At 45.3% G+C, this 21,019-nt stretch overlaps 1 protein-coding gene across 1 annotated transcript; it reads left to right on the top strand.

Annotated features, from left to right (window-relative positions):
- Positions 1-1,052: 1,052 nt before the first annotated feature.
- On the top strand, positions 1,053-20,584 carry DLST (dihydrolipoamide S-succinyltransferase; the record flags this gene model as incomplete). Its single annotated transcript, XM_084241374.1, has 15 exons — positions 1,053-1,187; positions 1,723-1,756; positions 4,584-4,632; positions 7,249-7,304; positions 7,450-7,524; positions 7,719-7,774; positions 9,181-9,292; positions 11,031-11,186; positions 11,846-11,922; positions 12,793-12,890; positions 16,346-16,476; positions 18,137-18,210; positions 18,532-18,615; positions 19,316-19,483; positions 20,450-20,584. The coding sequence occupies exons 1-15, from the start codon at positions 1,125-1,127 to the stop codon at positions 20,582-20,584; spliced, it is 1,368 nt and encodes a 455-aa protein (XP_084097500.1). The 5' UTR covers positions 1,053-1,124.
- Between the last annotated feature and the right edge of the window lie 435 nt (positions 20,585-21,019).

Below are 21,019 nucleotides of genomic sequence, written 5' to 3'. Positions count from 1 at the left end.
AGTGAAGGCACCATAAAGCCCTGAGAACTATGCAAGATGAACTCAGGTAAAGAAATCAACAGCTTAAGAAGCAACACCAAGTGGCTCATTCGTTCATTCATTCATTGATTCATTCTTAATTCAGTCAGCTTATAGAAAACCCTTTCTACCAGGAAGTTGAGCTATGAAGGTGAACACTCGGGGACCTGGGGATTTAAGGGAAGAAAAGACTAAACAGGCAAGGGGATGTTATGTGCTTTCATTTTGAAGATGGGCAGAATGCTCTGCCCAGAGCTGAGAGGCCAAAGTCAGCTCACGAATATTTATTGCGCTCCTCGCCTATCCTACTCTCTGTTTTAAGTGTGGGGGATACTGCAGTGAGCCAGACAGAGTCCCTAATCTCATGGAGATTCTATTATAGGGGCAGAATGACAAATGAACAGCCTGCACTGGAGGAATGGAGAACTATTAGCTCGGCCAGAGAGAGTAGGGACTACTATGGAAGGTGAGATGTCAGGTGAGATGTCAGGTGAGATGTCAGGTGAGATGTCTTACAGAAGTTCGGCTACTTGGAGAAGATCTTCGATTAGATAAAACCCTTGGAGGTTCCTGGGGCGGTCTGTTTCTTTACTTGGGGGTTAAGGCAGCAGGGAGGGAACTACTGCCTATATCTGAGGCTCCCAGAGGCAATTTCACCTGCCCACGGCCCCACAGTGGAAGATCAGGCAGGCCTGCCAGCCAAGGTCGGAGGTCAAAGCTGGGCTTGCCTTGCCTCCTGCGCCTCCCACCCAGCGTGGGGCCCCGGTGCCAGGACAGAAGGGTGCCAAGCCAGAGCCAGCTCTGCGGAAAGGTCGGGAGAGCCGGCCCCGGCGGCGACTAGGTCGCCCGACGGTCGTAGGCACCCTCGGGAGGACCGGCCGAGGCCGACCCGCCGCGCAGCGGGCTCCAAGCCCCGTCCCCGCGCCGGCGGAGGGAGGCCCGCGCCCCTCGGCGCTCCGGCCTCGCCCCCCCAGCCAGCGAATGGTTCGCCCCGGCCACCCCTCCCCGCGCGGCGGGTGCCGCGGCCCGCGCCACTTCCGGCTGCCGCCGGGCCCTATATCCGGTGTCCGCCCGCCCTCGGCTCCGTTGCCGCCGCCGCTGCCGCGATGCTGTCCCGGTCCCGCTGCGTGTCCCGAGCCTTCAGCCGCTCGCTCTCCGCTTTCCAGAAGGTACGGGCCGGCCGGGCCTGGCCCGGCGCCGAGAACCCCGCGGGGCGGCCGGGGAGCCGGGGGGCAGGGGCGCGGCGCGCCGGCCAGGCCGAGCACCAAGGGCACCGGGACGCGGAGGCCGCGGCGGGCGGGCCAGGGCGGCGGTGGCCCCCGGGCCGGCCTGCCCCGCGCCGGGCCCCCGGCGCGCCCGAGGCCGCGGCGCGCCGTCCCCTGCGGGCTCCACCCTCGGCCCCCGGCGGAGGAGCCGCCCCGCGCGCGCCCGCCCGGCTCGGGGCTCCGCGTTTGGGAGGAGGCGCCGCGGGCCCGGCGGGATCCCTCCTCAGCGCGGGGTCCCGGGCCCCTGGGGAGTCGAGGGGTCCGCAGGCCCGAGCCCGACGGGCCCCGGCGCGCCGGCTGGTGCGTGTGCGTTTCGGGGTCTTGAGACGTGTCTGTCACCCGCGCCGGGACAGCTCTGAGTCTGTCATGAAGAGAACGGCCGCCGGTTCTCCTCACGCGGCATCCTGGGTGACGTCGATCATGTCTTCTTTCTCAACAGGGGAACTGCCCTCTAGGGAGACGTTCCCTGCCTGGTAAGTTCTGCCCTGGCGGTCACGTAAAAGGCTCTCCTCTTGGGCAGAGCAGTGTGTGAGGAAATGGGGTGCCTGCGTTTCTCAGACAGACAGCGAACCCCGTGCCGTTTAATGGCAGCTATCGTTATTCCATGTAGCACATAGTCCCTGGGCTTCTCTCTGTGCTAGGGGTCAGGCTCTGTGCTAGGCATGCGCTGGGAGTACAGCAGTTAGTAATTCTTGCCCCCAGGCGCTCACAGTCCAGTGAGAAAGAGAAGTGTACATTTGAAGTAAGTGAGCAGTCATACATTTTGGTTAAATGCTGAGAAGGAACAAATGGAGGTGTCATGGGAGGCCTCTTTAGTAGGTGATGTTAAAGCTGTGACCTGGAGGATATGGCAGAGGGCAACCCAGTGAAGAGCAGAAGCAAAGAGAATAGCGTGTACAAAGTCCCTGAGGAAGGAAGGAGCTTGGCAGTATTTCAGCACTGGCCAAAAGGTGATTTGGCTAGTGCCTTTTGGTTAAGGAAGAGAGTGGCATGCCATGGAAGATGTATAGAGATCTTTGGAAGAAGTGTAGATCTTATTCCTGTATTTTTTTAATAAGCCTGGCTAAATATTTGTTGAATGAGTCAATCTTCTTATGGGTTTTCTACATACCAAGCATTATTCTGACTACTTTCTGTACATTTCCCAAAAAAATCACCAAAAACCAGAGGTATGCTCTTTATTTTACGAATGCATAACACAATGCTAAGAGAGGTCAAATTCCTTGGCCAAGGTCAGGTAACTGTTGGTCAAGCCAGGTCTACCTGACTCCTCAGCCTGTTATCATTTACTCATGTGCTCAATACATCATTTATTCAGGTCTTATACATACCAAGGACTATGCTGTGTGACACGGATTTTGGTGGTCTCTACCCTCAAGAAGCTTATGGGCTAGCTGAAGAGACAGTAAATAAACGTTTATGTATGCATAAGGACTTAATTACATTGTGATTACTTTGACAGAAGTGCAAGTTGTAATGCGATGATAGCCTAGCTGGGGAGGGTGACAGTGCTATGGGAATGTCCGGAAAGGCTTCCCTGAAGAAGTGACTCTTAAGCCAAGTCTTGAAGAATCTGTAGGAGCTAGCCTACAATATTTCAGGCAAAGGTAAATCCTTGTGCACAGATTTTCAGGCAGGAAGGGTATTCTGTCTGGCTGGACACACAGGAATGTGTAAAGTTTTCAGACTTTATCATAAGAGTCAAGAGAACGGAGGCATCTAGCATGGTGCTAATGTATAATGTACCTGCAATAATAAGTTCTTTTTTACTAGCAACCCTGAAAAATATCTATTATTTTATTTTTGTATTTTATTAAAATGACTGACAGGACAGTGGAAAGAACCTCACAGTTGGGTTTGCACTGAAGCTCAGGGCTTTACCTTGGGCTAGTCCCTTAACCTTTGTGAGCCCTACTTGTATATGAAATAGGAATAATGGCAGATGGTTGCTCTGCTTGCGGGAGTTGCGAGACACAAAAATCAAAATGAGGTCATTATGTGAAAGCTTTTTATAAATCTTAAGGTACTGTATAAATGAAACTTACTGTCGATGAACTCTAAATTGAACTCATGGTTTCAAAAATCAGTATGTGCTCGTGGCTGATTTGTACTGCAGAGTCATTAGTTGCTGGACATGGAGGTGACTTGCTTGACTCTGAAACCTGGGGATGTTTATGATGAGGTGGGCACCAGAAAGAGCTGTCTCCCATTTGGTGTTTTCTGAGCCCATGGTTCAAAAATAGTTAATAGATTGGGAAAAATTAAGACACATGAAAGACTACATTAAGGTAAGATAGCTTATAGTAATAAATCATCAGTTAGGGAGATGCAGTTATCTGTGATAAAGGGAACATAGATAGTGGGACACAGTGGGTCTCCTACCTTGTGATCATAGTAGAAGACTTCAGAGAAATCTTGGGAAGACAATAAAATGAAAGGCCGGATAATGATTTGCTCAGTTGTAGGACAAGCTGGAGACCTGTGGCTTGAAGTGGCCCAGTATTGCTACAAGGGTTTAAGCAGTAAGACTTCCAGCCCGGTGCATTAGAGTAACCAGGGAAACACACCCAGGCCAGCCATCCCCCCGCTTCTCAGATCAGGCCACGTGTAGTCACAGGATAAGCCGTCGGGTGTCTTTACGAGCTTTAATTGTATTTGAAGACTTGAGGAGGGGATGATGACATTTTATCAGTAGAGCATAGTAGGATAATGACAGCTTATACATTTTATGGTAAATAAGATTCTAAAACTTCTTCAAGCTGTGTCCTCAAAATTCTCCCCTTCCTCAAATACATTCCCATTTTTGACCCCACATACCTGTTGCTCCATGGCCTGGTAGTTAGTTTGGTAGAAAAGTTTGAAATGTAGAAACTCTGTGTGGTAAAGATTGTATTGTAGTCTGTACTTGCTCCTGCTCTATCTCAAAGTTGGAGGTGAACAGACTTCTTTTCCATCCCTAACAGATATCCTGTATAAGACAAGGGGTCTTTTTTTTTTTTTAGATTTATTTATTTATACAAGAACTGGGGTATATAGGTCAGAGGCGCGGGAGGGTGAGAGGATTCACCAGAGACAGAGCGGGGAGCAGAACAGGCAGACGGACCAAAGACACTGGTGAGGGGAGCAGCGGGTGAGACAGGAGAGGTCTGCCATGCCAATGGGTTTCTCCCTGGCCGGCCGGGAATCGAGCCCGTGCTGCAGAGGCTGCGGACAGCTTCACAGCGCGGCGCTCAATCCACTGCGCCACTGGGGAGGCCCAAGACAAGGGTTCTTGGTTAAGAGTTGTTTTGTTTCTTGCAGGGGTCTCCTTATGTCAGGGACCAGGTTACCCTGACAACAGGAAGATTGTGTAAGTATCACTGGGGAGCACAGATATGTGGCGATGGGGCATTTCACATATGAGTTCTAAATTTAACCATCTGGTTTCTTCACTGGCTTCCAGGCCTAAAATCAGGATGGTTATGTTGAGTCCCTGGTCCTAACCTTAATGTTACTGTATTATATGTGATATACCTTGAGCTTCAACCCCATGTTAGGTGCAGGACCAGGAGTGTTCCTGTCCTCAGGTGTTTATAATGAAAGATGACACATTATAACGAAAGTGAATTTGGAATCCTCTTTATATAGGAATAGATACAGAAGGATGCTCGTAAACATTTCTGGTTGGATGCTGGTGCTGCTGAAGGGTTTGTGGTTACATTAAATGTGGAGATTGAGAGCATCCTCTTGGTAGCAGGTACTCATTTTTGGAACAGTGAACCCAAAGTCTAGTTGGTTGAGTCTGGGGACTTGGACTGGTTGAGCGGGAACGTGTTCTGCATACTGCCAAGTTTGGAGAAAGGCCGTTCATGTGTTTCCTTTGTATTTTTGGGTTCTGGTTAAGAGGATGCTCTCTGATCGCCTTTGAACAGCTATCTACTTTATAGGGAAAAACCTTCAAAATGAAGTTTCAGCAGATTAGCTCCTTCATTGTGCATCACAGTGGGATTTTTAAATTGTAATTGAGGAAAGGATGCACTAAGTACTAGAAGTACAAATTTCTCTTGTTTTTGGAGGTCTGTTTCACAACCATAAGTCTTTGAACTGTGTGTCCCTTTTTATCTAACAATTCCGTTTCTAGGAATCTACACTGAAGAATTCCTGGTGCACCCAGATTGCTCTCGAAATGGCCAAATAACAGGAGTTGGCTAAACTATGTCATGTTACACGTTCACACCATGCTAGATGGAAAAAAATAATTTCATTTCCTACTGTACAGTTTTTTTTCTGATTTCAAATATTCTACAGTGAACATTTAATACTGTTGTAATTTAATAAAAATTTTAGAGATTTAATGTGTGCTGCTTATCTGCAATTTAAATGAAAATTAGAGCAACTACAAATCTCTATGTAATAAATACAACAAACAACTATTTGAAAGTAATTTTTTGGTTTTTTTTAAAGATTTATTTATTGATGCATGCAAGAACTGGGGTATAAGCCAGAGGTGCAGGGGTGAAAGGATTCACCAGAGACAGAGTGGGGAGCAGAACAGGCAGATCCACTGAAATACACTGCTGAGGGGAGCAGCAGGTGAGGCAGGAGAGGTCTGCCGCGCCATGTGGGATTCTCGCTGACTGGCCGGGCTAGAACCCGCACTGCAGAGGTTGCGGGCAGCTTCACTATGCAGCGTTCAACCGCTGTGCCACCAGGGATGCCCTAATGTTTTATTTAATAACTTATTTATATGGTTCAAAAGTAAAAAGAATATCCATAAAAAGAATTTATTCTTGTCCTCTAGTACCACTAAGTTTCTCTTCCCAGAGACAGCCAGTGTTTCAGGCTCTTGGGTGTCTTCAACAGAGCATTTTCTGCATTACCTGTTAGTTGTTGCCCATGAGCATGTACTCTATATAAGTATATGCTTATAATCTATATAAGTATACTCTATATAAGTATATGCTTATACTCTATATAAGACACTTTGTGTCTTGTGTTTTTTTAATAGCACTTTCCCTCCCTTGATTCCGTATGGACCTGATAGTGTCATTTTGACATTATAAAAATAAAAATTGTATCAAAGGCAGCTTAAGTCTGTTTCACTTTTCTGTTATAGAGGTGCTCATTGTAAAATATTTAAACAGTTCTGAAGTATAGGAAGTGAAATTCCCCATTAGTCCAAATCACCCTCCCAAATTATATATATATATAACAGAAAATCATAGATACTTTGTATCTATAATCACACTACCTAGAGGTAACCACTGTTAATGTTTTCTTACATACAGGGTGATAGTCTTCATTTTATATTATTTATAGTGTCATATCAGAAAATACGTCTTTTGAGGTTTTCCTCTTGAAGGAGTCCAGGATAGACTGATGCACTGTCTCCTAGCAATGACAAACTAGGCGATGCCAAATAAGGTTACTATTAATTTTTTTGGGCACATAACAGCTTGTTTTACCTCCAAGTTAACTGTCTCATTTTGCTGCCTTGTCTGATCTAAATCTTTAATCCTGTGGACAGAAATTCCTTTGTGAGACAATGGCATGTACCCATGGGTACAAAATTTATCTTACTTGGATTTAGTTCAGGAAAAAAACTAGTCAGGAAGCTAAGTTCTTTTGATGGGGGTGCAAAAGGACCAGGATACATTATTTTTCTCTTTAAAGAACAAAATGTTAATCTGTTTTGCTGCTGGCATTTCCCAGAGCACAGGGACTGGGCTCACCTAAGGAGCTCACTACCTAAGGCTCCACTTCATCCAGACCCTGCTCTAGACCTGCCGAATTAGAATCTCTGGAGATGGGACCTAGACATACTTGCTTTGAAAAAGTCCCCCCACTGGTGATCTGATGGGCACCATGTCAAGAATCACTAACTTAAAGGGAAGGTGGTCTGTGGTGCCTTATCTAGACTAAAATGTGAGTGATTCACCTCCAAAGGAGTTCACTTTTATGTTACTTTTTTTTTTTTTTTTTGTAGCATTAACAGCAGCAATGTCTTCACTGTTCGTTTCTTCAGAACTACAGCTGTGTGCAGTAAGTACCTACCTTCAGCTCTCTGCCTTCTTGGTAATGACGTTTTAGTGGGAGAGCAACAACTGACTGAGTTTAATTAAAGAAACAAAAATTAAAAAGGAAAATTATGGGCTACTTGTGATTTTCTTTTTTGCTCTTTTTCTAGAGGATGATGTGGTTACTGTCAAAACCCCAGCATTTGCAGAATCTGTCACAGAGGGGGATGTCAGGTGGGAGAAAGGTAAGGTGTAGTACACTCACTTCTGAAGTCTAAATACATGAAAATCAGTGGAACCTATGGCTCTACTATTTTTTTCACATACAGTGTACTTTCTCCTGACTGTATAGGAAAGGGCTCTTATAATGCTTTCGCCAAAAAGGATTTTGACTACTAGAGGCTCCCCCTAACATGGTAGCTTTTGACTGTCTTTTCAGCTGTTGGAGACTCGGTTGCAGAAGATGAAGTGGTTTGTGAGATTGAAACTGACAAGGTAGGCTTGTCCTATATTAGTGCTAATTTTTCATGTTCGCCTTAGCTTTTTTTTTTTTTTCTAAGATTTATTTTATTTATACGAGAACTGGGGTACAGGCCAGAGGTGTGGGAGGGTGAGAGAATTCACCAGAGACAGAGCAGGGAGCAGAACAGGCAGGCGGACCAGAAACACTGCTTAGGGGAGCAGCGGGCGAGACTGGAGAGGTCTGCCACGCCATGTGGGTATCTCCCTGGCCAGCCAGGAATCAAACCCGCGCTGCAGAGGCTGCGGACAGCTTCATAGCGCTGTGCTCAATCCGCTGTGCCACTGGGGAGGCCCACTCCCTAGTTTTTTAACTTAATGAAAGAAACAGGAACTTAAAGATAATTTTTATCTGGCTTTCACTTGAGTTGTGAAAGTGATGTAATAGCCCATTACAAACGAAGGAAAAACTTTAGAATTTTAGACCTAACTATATGTAGATGTATATTAGCAGCTTTTGTTCTATAGCTTTTTCCCGCTTTGTTGAATAAACTGTTTCCAGTTTTTTAGCTGTCACTTGGAAACACATTAGCTAAATATTTAATGTTCCTGAAAAAGGACAGAAAGAGTGACTCTTCACAATCACACTGATGTGTCATTACTCTCAGTCTGCAAATGCATATTGGTGTTTCTTTCTTTTTTTTTTTCCCCAACTCTTTTTTTTTTTTTTAAAAGATTTATTTATTTATTTTTATTTTTATTTATTTTTTTAGGGGCATGTTTTTTATTTCTTTCTTTATTATTTTATTTGTTTGTTTTGTGTTTGTTTATACATGCACTGGGTACAGTCAGAAGCGCAGGAGGGTGAGAGGATTCACCAGAGCCAGAGCAGGGAGCAGAGCAGGCAGAAGGACCGAAGTACACTGCTGAGGGGAGCAGCGGGCGGCAGGAGAGGTCTGCGTGCCATGTGGGACCCTCCTCCGGTGGCTGGGGAGCAGCCGGGTATCGAACCGGCGCCGCAGAGGCCGCGGGCAGCTTCTCAACCCAGCACTAAACTGCTGCGCCACCGGGGAGGCCCAAGATTTATTTATTTTTATTATTTATTTATACAAGCACTGGTACAGTCAGAAGCGTGGGAGGGTGAGAGAATTCACCAGAGCGGGGAACAGAACAGGTGGACTGACGAAATACACTGCTGAGGGGAGCTGCGTGTGGGACCCTCGCTGGCGGCCAGGCATCGAACCGGCGCTGCAGAGGCTGTGGGCAGCTTTGCAGCCCAGCGCTCAACTGCTGCGCCAGCAGGGGAGGCCCGCGTATTGGTGTTTCTGTATGTGGTCTTTCATATCTGTTGTAATTCTTGTGACTCATATTTGAGATTTTTATACAAATTTCTGATGCTGAATTAAAAATTGGACCTTTTCTCCGTCGGCTTTCTCTTCCAGACATCTGTGCAGGTGCCATCACCTGCAAATGGTGTGATTGAGGCTCTTTTGGTCCCTGATGGAGGAAAAGTCGAAGGAGGCACTCCTCTTTTCACACTCAGGAAAACTGGCGGTAAAGAAGTTCTCCTGGTTGTCAAGGTCTCCAGTGTTTTAGAATTGGGGCTGAGCACAATGTGCTAATTCCTTGATATCTTAAAGACTATTTGGCATACCAGCTGCCCTTAGTTACGGGACTGTGAGATGGGGGTGACATTTATACAGTGTGGATATTAAATGTTAAGTTGTATAAGTTAAAGGGTATTAAACCTTTTAAGACTCTGTTCTTTCAATATGTTTCTTATACTAGACCTTTTCTTAAAAATATAATAGAAATGGAAGAGGTTTCTAGATGGTAATTTTTTTTTCCTTTCTAGTCCTAACATCAGAATCAGAATGGGTTTTTTAAAAATAATACAAAATACCTAGACTCCCTGTCTCAGGGATTGTGCTATCTTGTTATCTGTCCAAAAGATTTATCTATTTATGCACACGAGAATTAGGGTATAGGCCAGAGGTGCAGGGAGTGGTAAGATTCACCAGAGACAGATCGGGGAGTAGAACAGGTGGATCCACTGAAATACACTGCTGAGGGGAGCAGTGGGTGAGACAGGAGAGGTCTGCTGTACCATGTAGGCCAGCCCCCTGGCCGGCCAGGGATCAAACTTGTGCTGCAGTGGCTGGCCATTGCTTGATGGTACTGTGTCTTTAACCCCTACTCCACCAGGGAGGCTCCTCTGTTAAGATTTTTTTTTAAAAAGTTCTCCAAGTGATTCTGATACCCAACCAGGACACAATATTTCAGAGTGTCTGTTACAGAGAATTTAGTCTAGTTTTTTCCTCATCTGTTCTCTCATAACATTCCTAGGGTGGGTTGTTACTTCTCTTGAAGAAATGAAAAATAAGCAAATGAATTTGTACTGGACCTCATTGTTAATATTAGAGATACGAAAAGAATCTCTGATTTTTCTAAGTCTTAGTTAAATGGTCTGACACTAAGGTTGATTTCTTTGTCATTTTTAAAATAATTGAGGTGGTAGATCACATCATTGAGATTGAGCAGGACAAGACCAAAAGCCCAAAACAGAAAAAAAATATTTAGTAGAAGATTAGGAGAAAAGATCAGTTCTTCGGTGGAAGAATTCCATTTTCTGATATATTCCTTAAAAAAGTCTTCTTCTAATTTAAATATAAAACTAGATCTGATGTTCAGATGGGTAAAATCAGAAAACATCTACTTTTAAGTTATGTGTTTATTTACTTGACCACCTCATTTATGAGTTATCCCACATGAATACTTTGAACTCTTAAATCTGATGCCTTAATTATTTAAATTTTTGTTTTAATACTCAAGAGTAGATGAGACTGTTGATATTACCATAATTAGAAATGTTACCTGTAAGGGTGTGTGTGTGTGTGTGTGTGTGTGTGTGTGTGTGTGTGTGTGTGTGTGTGTTTCAACATCTTAAATTGCCTGGGTTTCTTTTTCTTGGCGTTTACTTGGAGTTTACATTTCCATGGGTCTAGTAGGTAATTTGAAAGTACTTGCTGAATTTAATGACTAATAGATATTTGTGAACTCAGCAAGGCAGCTAAATTAAATCACTTATAGGACTTCTGGGGGCCTTGGGAATAGTAGAATAATGGCCTTTGTCATTATCTGTATCTCATGGTGACGTGCATAGATAGTAAATAACCAGAAAGCATTAGTTTTGACTGGAGGTAGAACTTTTGCTGTTGTTAAATTCTGATTTGGTTGCTTTCCATTCCAGACAGTGTAAATGGAATCTGTTTTTCTTTTTTCTTTTTTTTAGCTGCTCCTGCTAAGGCCAAGCCAGCTGAAGCACCTGCTGCTGCACCCCCAAAATCAGAGCCTACAGTGTCAGCAGTTCCTCCACCCCCTGCAGTATCCATACCCACTCAAATGCCACCAGTGCCCTCGCCCTCACAACCCCCTGCTAGCAAACCGGGTAAGCCTCTACCTCCCACGTGTCTTTATGTGGGAGAAGAGCATCTCACCTAATGTTATGTTCCCTCAGAGGGCAAAGTCTGAGCCTAATCATGTCTCTGAATAGGCTTCGTTGGCTGTTTGGTCAAAAGAACTCTAGACTTTGTATCAGAGACCCGGGTTTGCATCCAAGCTTTCTGTTTACATCAGTGCTACTTAACCTATTAATTTGTCTTAGCAGATTGTTCATTTGTAAACTGGGAGTCATACTAATATACCTCAAAATATCTTTTTTTTTTAAGATTTATTTATTTGTTTGTTTATACAAGCACTGGGTACAGTCAGAAGCGCAGGAGGGTGAGAGAATTCACCAGAGCCAGAGCGGGGAACAGAACAGGCAGACTGATGAGGTACACTGCTGAGGGGAGTGGCGGGCACAGCAGGAGAGGTCTGCGCGCCATGTGGGACCCTCGCCCGGTGGCCGGGGATCAAACCAGCGCTGCAGAGGCTGCAGGCAGCTTTGCAGCCCAGCGCTCAACCACTGTGCCACCAGGGAGGCCCACCTCAAAATATCTTGATGATGAAGTGGCATTTTAGTGTGAAAGCACTATTAGCTACTCAAAACATTTATTGTTTCTCTCATTTTTCTGATGTAGCTGTACTCTCTCTCTTCATTTTCAGTGTCTGCGGTAAAACCTACTGCTGCCTCTCTAGTAGCTGAGCCGGGAGTTGGCAAAGGTGTGCGTTCAGAACATCGGGTAAGCCTTTGGGGACCACTTCTGGGAAGGGCAGAGGGGCCAGTGTTGAAACTCCTGGACAGTAGGTATGGTAGTGCCTACCTACTGGTGGCTCATTCCCATGGCCTTGACAAGGAAGCTGCATTGAAGAAGTGATTTGTTCACAGTCAGATAACTGTCAAAGGATAGGACTGTACCTTGAGGGCTTCTGAACATTTGTCCAGTGGTTTTTCCCACTATCCCATGCCACCACTGCACTGTCTGATTTGCAGGGGATGGTAACTTAGCAACTCACCCCCTCACTCCCACAAGAACACACACTTCAGAGAGGTGGTTTAGTGAGTTCTATTCCCATACTTCCAGGATACTTAGCTGAGGGCTACCCAGTAGTAGTAGCTGTCAGGGACAGACATAAAACCTCAAGGAAGTATGGACAAGAGTGTGGGTTCCTCTGCCTGAGAATAGCTCCTAAAAATACTATAGCTTCAGTGGATTGTTGCTTGTGAGTTTCCATTCCACAGCTAGCTAGTCTCATGCCAGACTTTATCACCAGAAATTGCCCTGTGTGTAATGATTCTTAGGCTTGCTAGCCAGATGCCACATTCTTCCTTTTCATAAATTGGTTTTGGTTTTAAAAATCATACCATTTCCTGGGCCTCTATTTTTAGTCAGACTCCATACACATCTGAGTTAGTAGCTTTTGTCTTTTCCTCATACTTGCTCAAAGGGGCAAGGCTGCCATAAGAAAGAGGAAATCTGGAGTTCTTGAACTTACGAACTGTAGTCCTTGACCATCCACTCCTGGTAAGCTGAGTGCTCCTTCTGACCAAACGAGAGTTGCTTGATCCAAAGAGACCAGATTGTCATTACTTGTCCCACTTTCACTTTTAGGAGAAAATGAACAGGATGCGGCAGCGCATTGCCCAGCGTCTAAAAGAGGCCCAGAATACGTGTGCAATGCTGACTACTTTCAATGAGATTGACATGAGGTGAGAGCTGTAGTCCTTTTATTCCCCTGGACCACACTTGCCCAGGTCCCTGCCTAGTAGTGGCTGATGGCTTAATTCACTTACCAGAGAAGAGTTATATCTTTGCCCTACTTGTTGACTAACACAGAGTGGTCCACTGGTTTCATTCTCTGTCAAAAGTCAAAAGATTGACTTTTCTAATACTATGCCTGCCTCCTCTGCGACTTAGAAACTTAGTCTTCTAGTCTGAGTTTTGTAATTTGTGATAAACAAAGATTGAGGATAATCGTAAATTCCGCTGACTAGTGCTGAGTCGCCAAGTAGAGGTGGGGCAGCCAGGCCAACAGGGCTGGTTTTCGGGCCTCCCCCTTGGGATGGAGAACCACTTGGCAGCATGCCCAGAGCTAGACCCTGGTCACCACACGCTGCTGCTTTCTACAGTTACTGCTTCCTAAGTGACTCAGAATTAGGTAGGTGAAAAGGCATAGGCTTGTCATAACTTTAACTTTCCCTAGCTTTGATGGGGAAGCGAAAGCACGTTGTGTTTTTAAATAAAAACTTCAGAATGTTTAAAGAGGCTAATTCAGTATACCTATTTCTATAGCGAGCTAATTGTTAACACATCTATTTTCTTCAAGATTTTGAAGTTTATAGGTATCTGCACTGTAGAGATTTTAGTTAAATTTAACAAACTTTTTTTTTGTGATTGCTTACTGTATATTAGTTACACGTATTTGAAGACACTATATTTGAGGGGGACACACATGAGTGAGAGTCCCGACACTCCCATGTGGTTTGAATAGACACAGAATCTAGAAAAACAGAGTATGACATGGAGAAGAGAATGAGATCATTTATTTTTGAGGTAGGGTGCAGAGGTGGGGAGGGCAGAATTAGGAAAGGTTACCTGGAGTAAAGAGATTTTTTTTTTTTTTTTTTTAGAGGCATGTTTTATTTATTTATTTATTTTATTTGTTTGTTTGTTTTGTTTATACATGCACTGGGTACAGTCAGAAGCGCGGGAGGGTGAGAGAATTCACCAGAGCCAGAGCGGGGAGCAGAGCAGGCAGAAGGACCGAAGTACACTGCTGAGGGGAGCAGCGGGCGGCAGGAGAGGTCTGCGCGCCATGTGGGACCCTCCTCCGGTGGCCGGGGAGCAGCCGGGGATCGAACCGGCGCCGCAGAGGCCGCGGGCAGCTTCGCAACCCAGCGCTCAACCGCTGCGCCACCGGGGAGGCCCGTAAAGAGATTTTTAATACCCATCAAAGAACCACTAGCATTTTGACACAGGTCTTGTAGAGAAAGGTCTTTTCAGACATTAACAGTATGGACCAGACACGGACAGGGAAGTACAAGATGCATTTGAGAAACATCACTGCAAGGAGATCATGTAGCAAAGAATGATAAAGTTGGATTATATTTCAGAATGTTTTATTTTTTTATTTATTTTTTATTTTATTTTTTTTTTATTTCAGAATGTTTTAAACTCTGGGTTAAAAGTTTATATTTAATTCAGGAAGTAGGTCATCATATCATCATATCTTCAGGTCATCTCTTCTTTGTCCTAAGTGTTTAATCTGCTAATCTACTTTTCATTAGGGAAATGTTTCCCTTTGGAAGGGGTCTGAAAAGTAGAGAGAAGGGAGTGGTGTACTGGTTGTGTGCTGTGCGGCATTGTTGAAGAGTAACACTTTGTGGTCTAGTTCACTGGATACCATCCATTCCGTTGTGAAGCTTGCTGAAAAAGACTGGATGTCATTTAAGTCAAAGATTTCTGTCCTCTCCGTAGAATGTAAGGAAGGACCTTGACTAATGAATCACAAAGGCTGCAGCTCATGTTTCAGTGCATTAGGACCAAATTGTACACAAATTGAATTGGACTTAGAAATTCTACCCAATTTCTTAAGACAAAACGTGTAAATATTTGTGGCCTTGAAATATGTAGTTGGCCCAACAGCTTTGATTGGATGGTAAGTGCAGCAGCTGGATCTCCTTTCAGCAGCTAATCGAGGTGTCATTTAACAGTGGCCTGGGTCTCTGCAATTGGTAATAAGGTTTAGATCGAGTGCCCTTTGGGTCTTGTGCTGATCCGCTAAATCATAAGGGACCTTTCTGAGACCACCTTCTTTCCCCTTTTGTCCCAGCCTCCCGCTCAAGGGCAGAGCTCTGAAATAGAAACTACTTAATGACCAGACAATAGCATTTGGGCAGCTTTGAGGGCAGAGATATTTATCACTTCTCTTTCCCTCTTCTGCAGCTCTTGTGTCTTGGGAACCAGTAATGTCTTTAGGGTGGTAATCCTAGTACTAAATAAGGTTAGACTCAGGAAAACAAACATTTTAAACCCAATCAGCCCCTTTAGGAAAACGTCTTTTTTCAAAAACAAAAGGTCCAAAGGAGGGAGTTAAAGTTATACCATCTTATCTTTCATGCTAATGTCGAATTAGGCCATTATAGGGAGGGAGGAACGAGCATTTGGGCCTGAGATAAAGTTAAATGTGATTTCCTTCGCAAAACTGTAATCTCATAAATACTGGGGTTTCTAGAACAAAATGCTGGGGCGGCCATTTCCCTCTAACTCAGCGGTGCGTATGTGGTGTGCACATGTGGAACTAGCCTTGCAGGAACAAATGCTGTTCACATTGCAAAGGCTTCTCAGAGGTCCTGTTGCTTGTGCTTTAAAGGCTTAGGTCCACACAGGCTCACTTTTCTAAGCACTAGTGAAACCACGCCATTAAACTACTCTTAAGGGCAGGAACTGTCTTAAGGGCTCTGAACAGCAGGGACCCTCACAGGTGGTGGGTATGGAGGGCCAAGTAGAGGGAACAACTGACTCTGGGAAAATGAAGACTTTCCATGTGCCTGAAGGAATGCTGGGTTCTGTATAGTCACGACTGCTTTTGCTGACATGGAGCCTGTACACCTGTAGAGGATCTTTGGTTCATTAACCAGGAGATAGGAATGTCATAAGGAAGTCATAATCAGATTTGGTGTTTTGTTTTTTGTCTCTTTGAAGATAATTCTAACAAGAAATAAAGAATATTGCCGTATTTTGTGTGGACTTTGTTTATGCTTTAAATTTTTTTTTGCCCCATGGTAGGTGGCTTATGGTTTTTGTGTAGTTAGAAATCATTTTCTCATCCAGGGGAAGGATGTTGGTATGCTGTGTGATCTCTTGTTTGAATTACCTGTCACTGAAATCTGTGACTTCTGGAACACTAAGGAGCCCTCCCTGTAAAGGGCTCAGTTGAGCTTAAAGACAGATTGGACTTGATTCCTTCCTATCCATGTTTTGCAAAGGAACGGGGTTATTGTGTTGACCTCTAGTGGACTATTTCAAAATTTGAACTTAGGTAGATGGTGCAGAGTAAAGGGGAAAAGCTTACCCAATTGTGTACATGGAGTTAGAAACCAGTATGAAAGTCAAAACTGAGGCTTCATTTGTGGTCAGTTTCTTTTGTAATATGTTTCTGCAGTAACATCCAGGAGATGAGGGCTCGGCACAAGGATGGTTTTCTGAAGAAACATAACCTCAAACTAGGCTTCATGTCGGCATTTGTGAAGGCCTCAGCATATGCCTTGCAGGAGCAGCCTGTTGTAAACGCAGGTGAGTTCATGATGGCCAGAATCACAGAGGTTCGTTCTGGGAGGTATGTGTAGAAACAGAGACCTGTTCCCACACGCACAGATACAAGGAAGGAGATCAGCAGGCCAAGACTTTTTATTTCCTGCTTGTAAAGTCCCCAGAACTTCTTGACTCACCATCCTAAATTGGCATCTTGATCACTTTGTTCCCCACTACCTGTACAGAACAGTTTCTTCCTACTGTATAGCTTGGCTGCAACCTTGGTAGTAGACAGTTGTGAGCCAGCCCCGCTCTCCAGGCTTCTCAGGTCAGGGTGGAAGTTCACATTCCCTAGTACCAGCCTTCCTGTGGGCCCTGTTATCTTGGGGCCTGACTTCCACCCTTGGCATTGCTCCAGGGTGACCTTTGATTTCTGGTAAATGGGCTTCCATTGGGAGGCCTTCGGCTTGGTCCCTATTCATGAACTTGGTGCCCCCTTTTTTTTTTAAACTTAACTATGTCATTGAAATGACCTAATAAGCAGTTCTCTTTCCTGTTGAGACTCTTCTTTGTTCCTTGGAAGATTGGAGAGGGAACAGTGACTCTTGTGCAATCCTCAGCAATGCCAGGGTCTCTCAAAATCTAGAAATAAAAGCCCTAGTTCCATCCGTTGAGTGTTACACTCTAGATGATGAAGAGGAGTAGGAGCCTTTATTTGCCCAAATGTAGACCTCTGTTCCTTCAGTTCTGTTCGTGCTTCCTAACTATCTCCATCTCTTCCATGGGCCCCTTTCTTCTGCCTGTCCGTCCATGTAGGCATTTCCCAGAGTTCTCTCAGCCTCTTTCTTACTTTCCAGGCTTTTTCTGGTTGACTTACCTAACAATACAACATGAACTGTCTGTGAAAAAGATTCCCAAGCCTGTATTTTCTCATAAGCACTAGCCTAAGTTTTCATCCACTGGTTTGCTATCACAGGCTAGCACTTTAAAGCCAGACCACCCTGCCTCCTCCTGAGTCTCTTCAAAAAAGGCTTTCCCTACCTCTCGAGAATGGGCACCATCCCTCCTCTTTGTGAATTTACTTTTTTGGAGGTTTTTTTTTTTTAAGATTTATTTATTTATTTATACAAGCACTGGGCACAGTCAGAAGCACAGGAGGGTGAGAGAATTCACCAGAGCCAGAGCGGGGAACAATACAGGCAGATTGACAATACACACTGCTGAGAGGAGCAGCGGGTGCGGCAGGAGAGGTCTGTTGCACCATGTGGGACCCTCACTGGCGGCCGGGGATCAAACCGGCGCTGCAGCCTGCAGGCAGCTTCGCAGCCCAGCGCTCAACTGCTGCGCTACCAGGGGAGGCCCATTGGAGCATTTCTTAAGCCTTGCTTTTAGCTGAGGGGGGTTTGAGTAGAGCTAGTTAACAAGAACTTGGCCCATACCTACCGTATGTGCGCTGATGTATTGAGCTCTTCTGGGTGCTGCCCAAGAAATGGCTACTTTTCTGCTCAGGCATCATCAGGGCTCCCCGGAGATACTATAGTGGTTGCTATGGGCTAAGAGGCATCCTAGCTGCCTCTTTATTGCAAAATGGTTGTCTTGCTAGGTGGTCAGTCCACACTGCAAGGCTTTTACTCTGTTGATGCATATAATACCTCAGTAGCCCAGGCCTGGAGAGTTGTAATATGTGTTTTCTCTCTTGCAGTGATTGACGATGCAACCAAAGAAGTGGTGTACAGGGATTATATTGACATCAGTGTTGCAGTGGCCACCCCGAGGGTACGTTGAGGCAGGAGGTGGGGAGTTCTGTTTTTATACTTTCACCTTTTCTGTATGAAGAAGCAGATCTTATTATAAAAATAAGATTGTTTTTATAATTTTGCCTCTTTTGAAGGGAGTCAGTAATAGGGTGATCTGGTTTTGACCATATATTTTTATCTTGATGTCAGACCTTAAATATTTTAGACTTCTTTAGACTTCTTATTAATTGCATTAAATAATTACTCTGGGGAGGGCACACCACTGGCTTAAATCAAGGGAGCTGTAACTTTAAAGGGGACTAGTAATTTGCAGTTGTAAACAGTGTTTGACTCTCTTCAGGGTCTGGTGGTTCCCGTCATCAGGAATGTGGAAGTTATGAATTACGCAGATATTGAGAAAACCATTAGTGAACTGGGAGAGAAGGTAAAGTAGGAAGCAGCATATCGGATCTGCTGGGCAAGTCGGGGAAGGGAGCCAGGGTGCGTGGTGGGTGTGCTCGGGGGGCTGGAGCCTCCCTTTGTTTTGGAAGGAGTGCAGAGCCCCTGAGATCGTGCTCATCCACAAGAGCTGAAGACATCTGGTGGGGCGTAGCATGCTCTTCTGACTGATGGTCTCATCCGGTGAGACCTGCTGGGAAAAGATAAGGTCCTGAAGTCTTGACTCTGTGGCCACCCTTTCGCCTGGTGGAGCAGTAGTCACATGTCTCCTGAACAACTTTCATGTTGAAACTTGAACCTGGATTATTGATCACAGATGTGAGCCTTCTGGACTTATCTTAGAGTATAGAAAGCTGGGTTGGAGGGCCTCCCTGCTGGCCTAGGGTTTAAGTCTCAGCACTATCACCTCGGTGGCCTGAGTTTGATCCCGACTAGGGAGCTAACCCACATATGGTGCAGCAGACCTCTCCTGTCTTGCCCACTGCTCCCTTTAGCAGTGTATTTCAGTAGATCTGCCTGTTCTGCTCCCCACTCTTGTCTCTGGTGAATCCTCTCACACACACACCCCCTACCCGTACCTCTGGCCTATACCCCAGTTCTTCTACTATATAAATATTACAAAAAAAGAAAGAAAGAAAGAAAGCTGTGTTGGCCTTATATTCAATTACGAAATCTCTTGTTTTTAGGCCCGAAAGAATGAACTTGCCATTGAAGATATGGATGGTGGTACTTTCACCATTAGCAACGGCGGCGTTTTTGGCTCTCTCTTTGGAACACCCATCATCAACCCCCCTCAGTCTGCCATCCTAGGCATGCATGGCATCTTTGACAGGCCGGTGGCTGTGGGAGGCAAGGTAAGAACCATCACTTTTGTCTTTGCGGCTAGACGATGAATAAAGAGGGAATCTAAATGCTGATTACTCAAGATTTACTGCAATGTTAGGTGTAAGTTTCATCTCCTGTTTCTAAACTAATACCAAAGGCGCTGTTCTCAAATTGGTGTGTGGATCAGAATCATTGGCATCATCTAGGAACTTGTTAGAAATCAGGTTCATGGGCCACATCCCAGACCTGTTGAAGCAAAAACCACAGATGATTCTGATGGGCATTAAAGCTTGAGAGCTCCTGAGCTGAGGAGGAGACTGGCTCCTTTATCTGTGCCAGCAAGCTCTGGGTGCTGTGGGAGGTAGAAATGAAATTGGCGCCATGGTCTTCATCCCTGGGACAGGACAGTGCGGAGCAGATGGTGTGGCCAGGGTGTCTGATGAGGTGTGGCAGCTATCTGGGCATTCAGGAAATGAGGTTAAGGGGTCAGAAGATGTTGGTTGGGAAACATTTTCTGGGATGCCTGTGTTTAGAACCTTTTTGGGTCACTTACTCCTTTGTGAATCTGAAAGTCCTAGATAAATCTCCCCTAAAAATCCTCACATACGCAACTTGCACTCAATTTGAGAGAATTTGTGGGTGCCGGGTTAAAAGAACTTTAAAAATATAATGCTAAAAAACGGAACTACAGGCCACCAGACTGAGGGAACTGTCCTTGTAAACAGCAGATGAACACGAGGCTAGAACATGTTAAACAAACCCCACAACTGTGAGGAGACTCCTGTTTTCTTAATTGAGCTTTTGTTTCTAGCTGGAGGTACTTTGCACTAAAGGGTGAGGCTTGGTCTTTGAAAATATTGAAAGTGTCCAGAAGCAACATCATTAAGAAAGGCTCTGGACCTGGGAACTTGCCAGTGTGCTGTGCTTTCTCATGTCCCTCAGCGGGAATTCTCTGCCCTGCAATAGACAAACCTGTCAACCTTTCTTTTCTGTAGGTGGAGGTGCGGCCCATGATGTACGTGGCACTAACCTATGATCATCGGCTGATCGACGGCAGAGAGGCTGTGACTTTCCTCCGCAAAATCAAAGCAGCGGTAGAGGATCCCAGAGTCCTCCTGTTGGACCTTTAGGAGGAACCACACGCCCTACACATTGACCGTGCAGGAACTGAAAACCAGTCTTCTCCCTGCCCCCTCATGGGTCCCGGGTTAGCCTGGTGATAGACAGGCACATGCTGTTGGCATCGAGCAAGGAAGCCAGGGCACTACGTAACCAGCAGTTGCAGGTCTTTTCTTGGTGTTCCTGCCAGGCTCTCTTCTTCTTCGCACCCTTCTTACACTCTATCCTACTTCCTTAGGCTTCAGGGAGAGGGAGAGAGCCTTAATGGATGCTCATTAATAATTCCTGCTTTTCTTCCATCAGCCCTCCCTCTGCAGAGATGATTTTGCTTCTCCCCTGTGCCAGTATACTATAGGGAAACCATCAGGGACCATGTGATTAAGTTTCTGTCTTTTGAAGGTCTGTTCTCCAGAGACACCTCGGAGGGTGCCATGCTCCCAAGCTAG

This window comes from Talpa europaea (genome assembly GCF_964194135.1).
Source record: "Talpa europaea genome assembly, chromosome: 8".
In the NCBI taxonomy this organism is placed as follows: Eukaryota; Metazoa; Chordata; class Mammalia; order Eulipotyphla; family Talpidae; genus Talpa; species Talpa europaea.
Note: the sequence above shows the minus strand (reverse complement) of the source record. Positions and strands in the feature narration are given on the sequence as shown.